The 12,617-nt window shown below is 38.1% G+C and overlaps 1 protein-coding gene across 3 annotated transcripts in view; it reads right to left on the bottom strand.

Annotated features, from left to right (window-relative positions):
* LOC125042179 overlaps positions 1–12,617 on the bottom strand; it is a 13,864-nt gene continuing 1,247 nt past the window's right edge. The window contains exons 3-7 of one of the 3 annotated variants that reach the window (XM_047637662.1): positions 9,672–9,733; positions 9,235–9,472; positions 2,320–2,485; positions 1,013–1,152; positions 1–237 (exon numbers count right to left, since the gene is read on the bottom strand). In XM_047637662.1, the coding sequence (XP_047493618.1) occupies positions 132–237; positions 1,013–1,152; positions 2,320–2,485; positions 9,235–9,472; positions 9,672–9,733 (712 nt within the window). In that variant the 3' untranslated portion in view covers positions 1–131. Of the gene's footprint in view, positions 238–1,012; positions 1,153–1,946; positions 2,121–2,319; positions 2,486–9,234; positions 9,473–9,671; positions 9,734–12,617 lie in introns of those variants that run through there. The other 2 variants (XR_007116333.1, XM_047637664.1) reach the window with 2 other exon arrangements.

Genomic DNA, 12,617 nt, shown 5'->3' with positions numbered 1-12,617 from the left:
CTCCATCTCCCGTGCCCGCCTCCAACCCTCTACACTTCTCTCCCTATCAACCGCATCGTACGACGGAACCTGACCCACTCTTAGGACGTCGACTGTCTTGTACGCCGGGTAGATGCCGTACCTCCGCGTCCTCAGGTTCCTCCCAAACAGAAAGCCGTTGTGAAGTTGCCTTCCTTGAAGTAACGGCCTAGGATTTCCAGCAGGCGGTCTCCCTTCTGGATCCGGAGGTCGCTTGCTCTGGGGGGTTCGAGAGAGAGGTTTTGGTGGAGGGGGGGGGGGGGGGGGATTTCGTGTTCCGTGTGTATATGTCTTTCTGAAAACAAAAGATAGCCTGTTACAGAGAGAGAAAGAGAGAGAGCGAGAGAGAGAGAAAGAGAGAGAGAGAGAGAGAAAGAGAGAAAGAGAGAGAGAGAGAGAGGGAGAGGGAGAGAGAGAGAGAGAGAGAGAGAGAGAGAGAGAGAGAGAGAGAGATAGAGAGAGAGACAGATAAAAGATAGATAGATAGATAGATAGATAGAGAGAGAGAGAGAGAGAGAGAGAGAAAGAGAGTTTAGTTTTTGTTTTATTCCATTTGTTACAATGGATATTCTAGGTGTGATATTTTTCTTTCTAAATTACCCCGCGTGTCCAAGGAATGGCCGGGGTTACCGTCCACTGGCGGCGAAGGATTTAAACGCAGGTCAGCAAGCTTGCCACTACATAGCACACTGTGAGAGAGAGAGCGATAGACAGAAATAGAGACTGGGAGATAGATAGATAGATAGATAGAGAGAGAGTCAAAGAGAGAGAATCAGAGACAGAGAAAGAAAAACAGAAAGGAAAACGAGATGAAAAAGGCAAGATCGAGAAAGAATGAAAAAGAAAAGAAAAACAAAAGAAAAGAAACACAGAGTAACAGACAGACAAACAGGCAAACAGATGAAGGAAAAGGACACCGACATAGAAAAGCGAGATCGAAAGCGAAAAAAAGAGAGACAGACAGACAGACAGGAAAACAGAGAGGTGAACCGACCTGCGAGGCGTGTGGGGGTACCTCGCCTCCACCTCATGGTTGCTCTGGAAGTGGAACCAATAAGGCGCATCGACGGAGAAGACCTTCCTGGAGGCGTCCGGGTGGAGGGTCTGCATGAGCTCATAGGCCAGTCGGCATATCTGCCCGGGGTGGGATGACGACGACAATGATAATAGTGAGGACGATATTGATAGAGATGATGATGCTTCTACTACTACTACTACTACTTCTTCTACTACTACTAATCATAATAATGATAATGATAGTAATAACATCAACAATAATAATAATAATAATGATAATGATAATGATAAAGATAGTAATTGTGATACTGATGATGATGACTGTGTCCGCGGGTGAGACGGTAAGGGTGAGAATTAAGTATAAATTTAAGTGGATTATAGCTAATTCTACTCTTGTTTTAAACATGTTTTAAACACTGCAATGTTTTCTTCTACGTTAATAGGATGGTTATTTGAATAATTATAAAGCATATATTTTTGGAAATTGCAAACAGCCAAGGTATCTTGTATAGTTATCATATGTAATTATTCTTTCAGATAAGTGTTCATGTTTGACCACGAATTATGATTAGCTTTTACGATTATAAGAACAATGAATGAATATACACATATATATTTACATATATATATATATTATATATATGATACATATATGTATATATATATACATATATATACATACACACACACACACACACACTCATATATATATGTATATATATATATATATATATATATATATATATATATATATATATATATATATATATATATATATATATATATGCTTGTATGCGTGTGTCGTGTTCGATAAAGTTGATAATAATACACTGAACAATATACTTATTCTGAAGCGAAATCCGACGCAAAGGCACATCAATGACTGGCAAGGACAAGCCCCCGGCCGGCACACTCACATTGGACGACATGGCACACACGAGGAAGTCTGTGCGAGCGAGGGAGACGATGTCGGCGAGCAACAGCCTTTGTTGATGTCCGGCTCATGTTGGCGCTGGTGACGCTCTCCTCGCTGAACACGATCTCGTAGGCAGGGTATCTGAAAGGGGGAGGGCGCCGCTTGCCCGCTGCGTGGGGAGGTGTGGGTGTGGGTGCTTATGCGCTTGAGGGGATGTGTTTAGTAGATGTGTATGAATATATAAGCGCGCGCACACACACACACACACACACACACACACACACACACACACACACAACTACACATATTTTCAAAAGACTAACACACTAGACATATAACTTTAACTCTAAGAGAATCCACACACTGACTTCTCTTTCGCTTCCTTGATGACCTGCGGGTCTTCTGTAACCAGGTAGATCCTTCGTCCCTCGAAGCTCCAGGTCATTGTAAAAGTCGTCCACGGCCTCCATGTACTCTTCCAGTTTTACGAATAAAGTCTCTGTTATCACCTTGTCTGTTCTTCTAACCTGTACCCTGTAGAGAAGCGATAATGGTGATGATAAAAGACGATTTACATTTTTTAAAACGATAATGAGGTACTTTAACACAAGTAGACCCACTATGTCTTGATTTAAATTCTAGTTGGCAGCTTGCCAGCAGAGCCCCGCATCTTTGCCGTTATTCATAGCAAATATCGAATACATATTTTTTTCTTCGTGTATACTTCGATTAATCTTTACTATTGTTATCAATGAGCCATTTCCCATGAAAATGTACTGAAAAAACACTTACCATTACATATTGCACTGACTAACCATGTCAAAAAGGAGGCGGAGCTAATGATGTCACCACATTTAGCCAATGAGACTGAGATCAGATATTTTTATAGTTACCAAAACTAAAACCAAAAATTTCCTCTTTTATTTATGACAACTAAGAGTTTCTTACCATAAACAGAAATCAGAATACTCTTAGGAAAGTTAATTTCATTTCCCGGTTCAACAGGTTAAGTGGAAGTAGAGCTACTTGGTTATATGTACGTTGCTAATACTGAGAGTGGCAATTAGGAAATTCAAAGCATTGGTAATGATTATAATGATAAGATGAAAATAATGGCATTCATAATAGTAATAATGATAGCTAATAAAACAAAAGGGATATAATAGCAATAGTGGTAATGATAATAATAGCAACACTGGGCATTAGTGTCATAAAAATAATGGGAAAGACAATAGTGATACTGGTCCTTAACATTACTGTTGCTATTGGTGAGAATATCAACGACTGAACCGATAATAGCAGTAGTAATAATGGCGGTAGTGTCAGTAGTAGTAGTAGTAGTAATAATAGTAGTAGTAGTGGTGGTGGTGGTGGTAATGGTAGTGCAATGGTTGTAGTAGTAGTAGTGATTGTAGTAGTGATAGTAGTAGTATTAGTAGCAGTAGTAGTGTTCACGATTTAAGTACAAAACTCCTGACGAATTCATGTCAGATCAGATTCAAAATGTCCAGTGCGCATTCCCCGATTCTCATTTCCTGTACCCACAAGCCCCACAACCACGCAATGGCCAGCAGTCATTTCCCACAGTGGGATTCTGAAGCCTACCATAGCCGCTCTGGACTCTGGTTGTTTTCGAAACCGGTTGTTTGTAAAACCCAAGGAACCGCTGTGAATCGGCCCACCTTCAGCCTCCGGGCGTCCTAAGATAAGTACGAGTGAAGATTTCAGGATTGAGAAATCAAAAGTTCGGGCTGGATACCTTACTGAAATTCGTGATCTTCATTTTAACGTGGGTAGTTTTTTTTTTTTGCTTCGTGTCTTTCGTATTCTTAAAAAAAAAATGAGTGTATGTTTTAAATGTATATAGTTTTTTTTATGCCTTAAGAATATCCATCCTATCCACCTTAGTTGTATCAATGAAATCAAAATCAAACATATACTAAAGTTTAAAATAATGCTATTAGCGTAACTATTGGCTGCAGTTAATGAGAGGTGCTCTCGTTACCACAGATCACCTTTTTAGAAATTAACTGTTTTAATTACGTATACGATGGGCGCCTTTGTTAGTGGATCGCTACAGTAGCAGAAGTAGTGCTAGTAGTAGGACTAGTAGGAATAGCAGAGGCAGCAGCAGTATTAATAGTGGTAGAGTATTAGTATTAATATTCGTAGTAATGATGTCAGTAGTAGTAGTGGTGGTAGTAGTAGTGATAATAGTAATAGTAGTAATGGTAGTAGACGTAGTGATAGTAGTAATAATGGTAGTAGTAGTGATAGTAATAGTAGTGGTGGTAGTAGTAGTAGTGGTAGTTTTAGTAATAGTATTAGTAGTAGTGGTAGTAGTGGTAGCGGTGGTTGTAGTAAAAGTAGTAGTAGTGGTTGAGGCAGTAGTAATAGTAGTAGTAATAATCCTAGTAGTAATAAAAATGATTAAACAAATAATAACAACAAAAACTTCAGTAATGATAATAATGACAATAGTTATAGTAATATAAATAATAATAATAATAATAATAGTTATAGTAATATAAATAATAATAATAATAATAATAATAATAATAACAATATTTATAGTAATATAAATGATAATAATAATAATGATAACAATAATAATGATACCAGTAACAATAATAATAACAGTAATGCCAAAAACGGCAATATAAATGATATACACAATTACTATCAGCAACAGTGATGATAATAACTACCGACACATAAGCACTGTAATGAAGTATTACTACTAATATATCAGCGTGCAGCATGACATGGGTTACCAATACATTAATCTAAAACACCTTGAGTTGATAATAATAATAATATTAATGATATTGATAATAATCGTAGTAGTAGTAACAATGATAATAATGATGATAATGATAATAATGATAATAATGGTGATAATAATGATAATAATAATGATAATAATAATAATATCAATGATAAAATAATAATAATGATAATAATGTTAATAATGGTGATAATAATAATGATAATAATGATAATAATAATGATGATAATAATAATAATGATTATAATAATGATAATGGTAATAATAATAATAAAAGTAATAATAATAATAATAGTAATGACATTAATTATTATAATAACAATAATGATAATAAGGATAATGATGACAATGATAACAAATTACAATAATAATAATAATAATGATAATAATAATAATAATAATATAATAATAATAATTATAATAATAACAATAATATAATAATAATAATGATAACAACTACAGCAACAGTGATAATCATAATGGTAACAATAATATTAATGATAATAATGATAACAATAATAATAGTAATAATAAGAACAACAAACAAAATAGTAATAAAAAACATCAACACAAGGAAGCTGCAACACTTACCCAACCATAGGACTCTTCAAGCTCAAACGAGTTCTTTGCTTTTCAACATCCTCCTGGAGTTCCTTGGTTATCCTCATGGTGTATTTGACGACCTGCATCCACCAAGCGAAGGGGTTACCGTGGGCAATAGGGTGTTTCAATAATTGTCGATTTTCTAAAATTTGCTCGAATCCCGGGGGCAAGTTAAGAAATAGGCGCCTATGAATTTTCTGAGTTTGGAAATGTATTTTTTTTATTAAAATCAAAGAATATCTCGCATTCTCTATTTTCAATCGAAAGTTTTGATAAAATTATGATTTAGACACCGCTTCGAACGGCAAATAACGCCTCGTTTTCTGTTGTCGGTATACCTATTTTATTTTTAAAATACCTCAATATTATACTTTTCTTTAATATTTTTGCATCAAAATTATTTCTATTATAAATTGATATTATATAAAGTTATTTAATTGCCATAAGACTAATTTTTCAATAAGTAGGCTTGACTTCTCTTTACTTTATGTTCTCTCCTACCGAATCGGGCTTGGGTCGCCGAGAGCATGCTTTGGCTTTAGGACTTCTTACTTCGCTTAAATGATTTGAAGTAACATATTCTATTTAACAAGAGGCTATAAAAGGAAAGGATTCTAGTAATGATTTTATTTGGAACATTATATATTGCATACAATATAATTTTCATTCTACTCCTTTGTTTACATTGCCATATCTCCGACTGCGCCGTTCTCTAGTTTCTGTTACAACAACAATTCTGTTTATGTCTTCACATTTTTTCAAGTCTCCAATCTGTCTTTCACAGTTTTGATCATGGCCAGGTATTAATGAACTTTTGGGTTTCCACATATCGATTTCATGCATATCATAGGCCAAGTATGCAAACTTCATATCTGGTCAGATGTTGGGAAATGAAATCTTTCACACTCAGATTACACAGTTTTTCTGCAGTGAAATTGTGCTTCTCCTTATTTTTGAATAGGGCTGGTGTGTATGGCAATTTTTCTCGAATTCCTCTTTTCAAGATCTTTGCAACTTCATCGACGTAATCATGATCAACAGCCAAGGGAAGAAGTGTACCATCTGCATTATACAGATGTCTGCTGATGGACGAGAAGTAGCTGCTAGGAAAGCCAGGTTCACAGCCAATCCTGGCATACCTCCTTGAAGTTTCAATAGCAGTTCTGAAAAGAGTCATTCCATTGCTGTTCAGAGCAGAACGCCAGCACATGAAATTAACTTTTGCAAAATCAAAAATACTTCTGATTGTTCTTGAATTTTTTTTCAGTGCTTTCAGACACTTCATGGTATTGTTCTTTATTCCAATCTTGGATTTATTGGGCAAATCACCATCACAAACTCCTTCCAGCGTGGTTAATATGGTGTCAATGGTCAGGCAGATGTGTAGGAGGGAACAAAAAAAAATCCCAGCCACCTGACACCAACTGGCAAAAGACATTTCTGCAATATCTTCACTGTTGCATATAAATGGGACTTCTGCATTGTTGGTCTGCTTCCATTTCAGTCTGTTAAATCCCCGTCTTTGCGCTTGATAATCAACACTTCCGAGTGATCCATTGCTTTCTTGTACTTTTGCATCATACCAATCTATATTTTCCTTGAGTATTTCTCGGGGTTGTTTCTTTGCCTTGAATGACACAATCACAGTTTTCGAGAATTTTGTCTTCAGTGTTACATTTCTGATGGAGTCGTAGTACTCTCTCTTTATTTATTTATTTATTTATTTTTTTCATATACCAAGGTGATGTTGTCTTAATGCCGAATTTGCTATACAGCACCGCAATTTCCGCCTGCAACTTGGATAAAATCTGAGATTCCGTAATAGTCAAATTATTGCATGGCAAGCTATCTTTTGAGCATCCTTTTAGTGTCTGGTTACCATGTCCTTTTAAGGCACAGTATCGAGCAAGAATGTCACTCTTCGTCAGTGGTCTAGGTGGCAAAACATCAATGGTACCAAGCTCTTTCAGTATATGTGTACCGGCACTGCGCAAACCACCACGTCGAAGTGCCATATTGCCACTGACGAGATCGTCACCACAATATAGGCGAATGAGTAATGTGCATTATTAAGGTAGCACAAGTTTATATGGAAATGCATAGTGACTGGGAATCTTTACGGAAGTCCCCACGAATCATTCGCAATGACCTAAGTTACCCTAAGTTTGATTCTGCCATAATGTCGGATGAACCGAAATGCCCTTCCGTGGCTGTGACCCGCATGACCCACGGAAGGGCATTTCGGTTCATCCGACATTATGGCAGAATCAAACTTAGGGTTGCCGAATCTCCAGAGGTCGTATTGGGATACTCTGCGTTTGAGAAAAATATATATTTTGATCAAGAACTTATATATATATATATATATATATATATATATATATGTGTGTGTGTGTGTGTGTGTGCATGTATATATATATATATATATACATACCTATGCATATATACATATACATATATATACACACATATATACATATATATATATTACACACACACACACATATATACATATATATGTATATATATATGTGCATGTGTATGTGAATATATATATGTATAAATTTATATACCTACACACACACACATATATATATATATGAATATACATATACATACATTATATACACGTATATATGTATATATACACACACACACACATACATATGTGTGTGTGTGTGTGTATGTGTGAATATATTCATACATATATATATTATATATATACATATATATATATATATATATATATATATATATATATATGCACACACACACACACACAAACACACACACACATATATATATATACATATACACATATATGTATGTAAATATATTCATATATTTATACATATATATATGTAAATATGTTCATATATATACATATATATATCATATATATACATATATATCATATATACAATATATATATATATGATATATATATATTATATATATATGTATATATATGATATATATGTATATATATGATATATATACATATATATCATATATATTCACATATATCATATATATACATATATATCATGTATATACATATATATATCATATATATATAAATCAAATATATATATATATATATATATATATATATATATATAACAATCCTCTCTGACCAGGAACCTAGGTCACTCCGGGTATAAGACCGGAGGGTCAATACTAAACCAGCCATGCCACGCGACCCACTAGAAGGAGTGTGCAACAAGGATCTAACTAGCTCCATAGACATTACCTGTCTACTCATACACGAGTAATGATAGCACTCCCTTTGGGCACTCAGTGGAAATTGATTTAGAAATTCGAAACCGAAGTCAGATTTACTGAGGTGTGTATATATATATATATGAAAGGTGGAATAATGCATTTCCACAATGATATAGACATATAACAATCCTCCCTGACCAGGCCTCGAACCTAGGTCACTCCGGGTAGGTATGAAACCGGAGGGCCAGCACTAAACCAGCCATATACATATATGTGTGTGTGTGTGTATGTGAGTGTGTGTGTGTGTGTGTGTAAATACATTCATGTATATATTATATATATGTGTATATATATACGAACACACACATACACACACACACACACACACACACTTACACACATTCCCACATTCACACAAACACACACATAATTCAAACACAGACACACACATTCACACAGACACACATACACACACACAAACACACATACATATACACATACACACAGATATATATATATATTGAAATTATGAATGTGCAGGCTGTATGACCGCCATAGTATGCGTGTGTAATGTGTGTGTGTGTGTGTGTGTTGTTTATTTGTATAAGTGTAAGCGTGTTGCATAAATCCTCCATTTCCAAGACCTAAGACTACTCAGGACCAGTACCTGAAATAGTGCTTGACATCCTCTATCGCCCCTTTGAGGTTTTTCTTTTCAGTTTTGCCCGAGGTCTGAGTGCTTAATTGTCTTAGGAGCGCCAGAGAATATTGCTTGTTGTAGTAGATGTTACTCTCCACTTGTCTGTAGATCTGCACTGTTTCTTCGTAGCGTGTATGTCCTGCGTTAGACTCCTCTGTGCTTGCGTGCTCGACGGTGAAATCTGTATGTCTGGGATTCGCCACGTCTAGAGGGAAACGTAAAAGAAGCCATTCAGTTTGATGTTTATTATTTTAGAGAATAGGACTGATTATGATTTTTGAAGGTTCTCTTCGTATACATCATTGTAATAACTTATCATTATATCTTCATGAAAAAAAGTGAATGGGGAAGTACAAATTGGAGAGTGAGAGATGCATTAGAATAAGCTTAAAAATAAAACTAACCTGAATATCGGCCTGTTTCCGAAAACCTTGTTAGTTGTGGCCGAATATATGGTCTGTAATATCTTTTAAAAAATAAGGAATATTACTGTATGCTTACTTTAATACTGGTATTTAGCTAGCTAGCTATTTATCTGTCTATCTACCTATCTATTTATCACATATATATTGAAACGAAAGCATAACACCGGATTTCCAAATTTCGCTCCGCATTAGAGGAGGTGGACAGAGACGAAGCGAGCTTTCGGCACCCTTCGTTACAGGTCAAAGAGAAGGCCCTTTTTAGTGCTGGCTGAGTGCATGTGATCACGCTAAAGGGCGACCCGTGGAATGAGATGTTTTGCGCAGTGGAAAGAGATATCTGTCAATCGGCGAAGACAGAAAGCAGTAGAGCAGGAGCGGATTTCCTGCCACAACCAGCCTATGGTCAGTGCCACAGATCTCGGCACTCCGGTAAACCCTGCAATTCTGAAGGATCCTCCATTGAGTGCTGACAAGAATGTGGTCGATCTCCTTGGCCACAGTACATGTATCGATATACCATGTCCAGGAGCCAGAAATCCTAAATCTCTGGGACCTAGAAAAGTCCCTTAGAAGGATTCTTTCACATCGAGTTGCAAACATCAGTAGGAACGTACACAGCAATAAGAGACACAAAGCCAAAAGCATGCTTCAGTCTCAATGCCATAATATTCTCATCATCCTCAACATAAACCTCCCAGTGGGGTGCAATATCATCTCGTATGCAGACGATCTCGCTATCACCTCCACTGGACCACGCAGCCAGAATAAAGCCCAGCGTTGTCTGGACCTCGTGTCCGAGGAGTGTTGTAGGACAGGACTAAAGATCTCTGCAGCCAGAGGCACAAGACTGAAAATCCAGGGAGTGGAATTGGAATGGGTCCAGGACTACCTATACCTTGGGGTAAGGATAGACCGGACCCTCTCCTTCCAGAAGAAAATCCAGTAGTAGGTTGACCGAACCAAAGCAAGACTGGCAGTCATGAGAGCAATGACTGGGAGACGCATAGGGGCCAGACACAAAGTACTAAGATCATTCTATGTACATGCTGTCCGGCCTGTTGTGGACTATGCCTCAGTCGCTCTAATTGCCGCCAAGAAAAAGTACACAGACAAATTAGGGACAGTCCAAAATGAAGCTGCCAGGATCATTCTGGGTGCCCCGAGGTGGACGAAGGTCCTCAACCTCCTGATGGAGGCAAACCTTCTCCCCCTGGACTCACGAATCGATCTAATGGTAACACAATTCCTGTCAAAGGTCACCCAGGCTCCCAGGAACACAAGCCTAAGACAAACATTAGTCAGACGCCTCGAACAAGACAAAGAGCTCTTTGCAAACAACTCCTTGCTGTCTCACACAGCCAGGGTGTTGATACGCCATCAGCTCAAAGAACAGCTTCTTGCTAAGGGCATGGACTCCCCCCACCCCGACTTTGCCGAAGCCCCGCCGTGGGCACTGAGCTTGATAGAGTTCAACATAATGACCCTGTCAATGAAAAAAAACCTATACCCCACGCCTAGCCTAAAGGCAGAAGCACAGAGGGTCATTGCAGCCATCACTCCTCCGGGTAGTAGAACATACTTCACGGATGGATCGGTCGATCCCTTGAGCCACACTGCAGGCGCCGGCTTTGCAGCTAGGGACGCCATGCAATCCATGAGGGTAACAGACAATGGCTCCTCGGTACAGGCAGAGGCAGTTGCAATCATGGTAGCCCTAGCCTACGCGTCCCTAAGGGAAGGACACGTGATCATACACACAGACTCCAGGGCAGAAATTGACTGTCTTCAGCACAGCTCACCCACAGACATCTACCTACTGACCACGATTCTCACAATGGCACAGATAATTCTTGCTCAGGGTAGAAGAATTATCATCAACTGGGTCCCAAGCCACATCGGCATCAGAGGGAACGAGCTTGCTGACAGACTAGCCGTCGCTGGCAGGGGTATGCCCCCAAATCCCATGACGATAAAACCGAGCCGAAAATTACTGTGCCTTGGTCGGTCGTACCTTCCTACGGCAGCTCCACAGAGAGGAAACGAGAACCTCCCCCTCGGCCAGCTGGTACTCAGACGCCACAGGCTATGAACCACTGGCACTCTCTGAAGTAATCAACAGAGGTACCGAAGTCATTCTTCACAGAATGCACCTAGGCAGTGCATGGCAGATTATCACAACAATTGAACGCGAAGAAAGGTGCATGCACTGCGGCGAGCCGAACGCCACACTAGTCCACTACTGGCTGTGCGATATGCTTACACCATGGCGACAGGAGCGCCTACTGGCAATCCCGCCGCCACGGTAAGCACCGAGTGTCAGACAACTAAATGAGACAGGCCGGGCCATATTTAGAAGGCCCGGGCGAAGCTAGAACTTCGCAAATCATAAAGAAGAAGAAGATCACCAGCAGAGCAAGACCACAGCAGCAGCACACAATTACTGCCCAGTCCTTAGCCGACTGGGGAGCCTTCCGGCTCCCCCGTAGAACTCCAACTTCAGCCTCTATCACCCAGCCATACCTGTGGGCACTCACATCCACACAGTCACTCCCCAAAGAGATAAGACACCAGACAAGATAGTAGATGCCCCCAAAACCATCTACTATAATGGGTTTGGCAGCTCAACCAGACCTGCAGCGAGGAGTTATACATGTACGAATATATCTATATCTATATAAATATATATATATACATATATATACATATATATAAATAGATATACATATACATATGGATATATATATGTATATATTTATACATAGACATATAAATATATATGTATATACATACATACTTATATTTTCATCTATCTATCTATACATACATTCATACATATGTATGTGTGTGTATATATATATGTGTGTGTGTGTGTGTGTGTAGATGTATGCGTGCGTGTGTATATGTATATATACATGTATTTATGTA

The sequence above is a fragment of the Penaeus chinensis genome, chromosome 31 (assembly GCF_019202785.1).
Source record: "Penaeus chinensis breed Huanghai No. 1 chromosome 31, ASM1920278v2, whole genome shotgun sequence".
In the NCBI taxonomy this organism is placed as follows: Eukaryota; Metazoa; Arthropoda; class Malacostraca; order Decapoda; family Penaeidae; genus Penaeus; species Penaeus chinensis.
The sequence above is the reverse complement of the archived record's forward strand: the minus strand, read 5'-3'. Positions and strand labels throughout refer to the sequence as shown.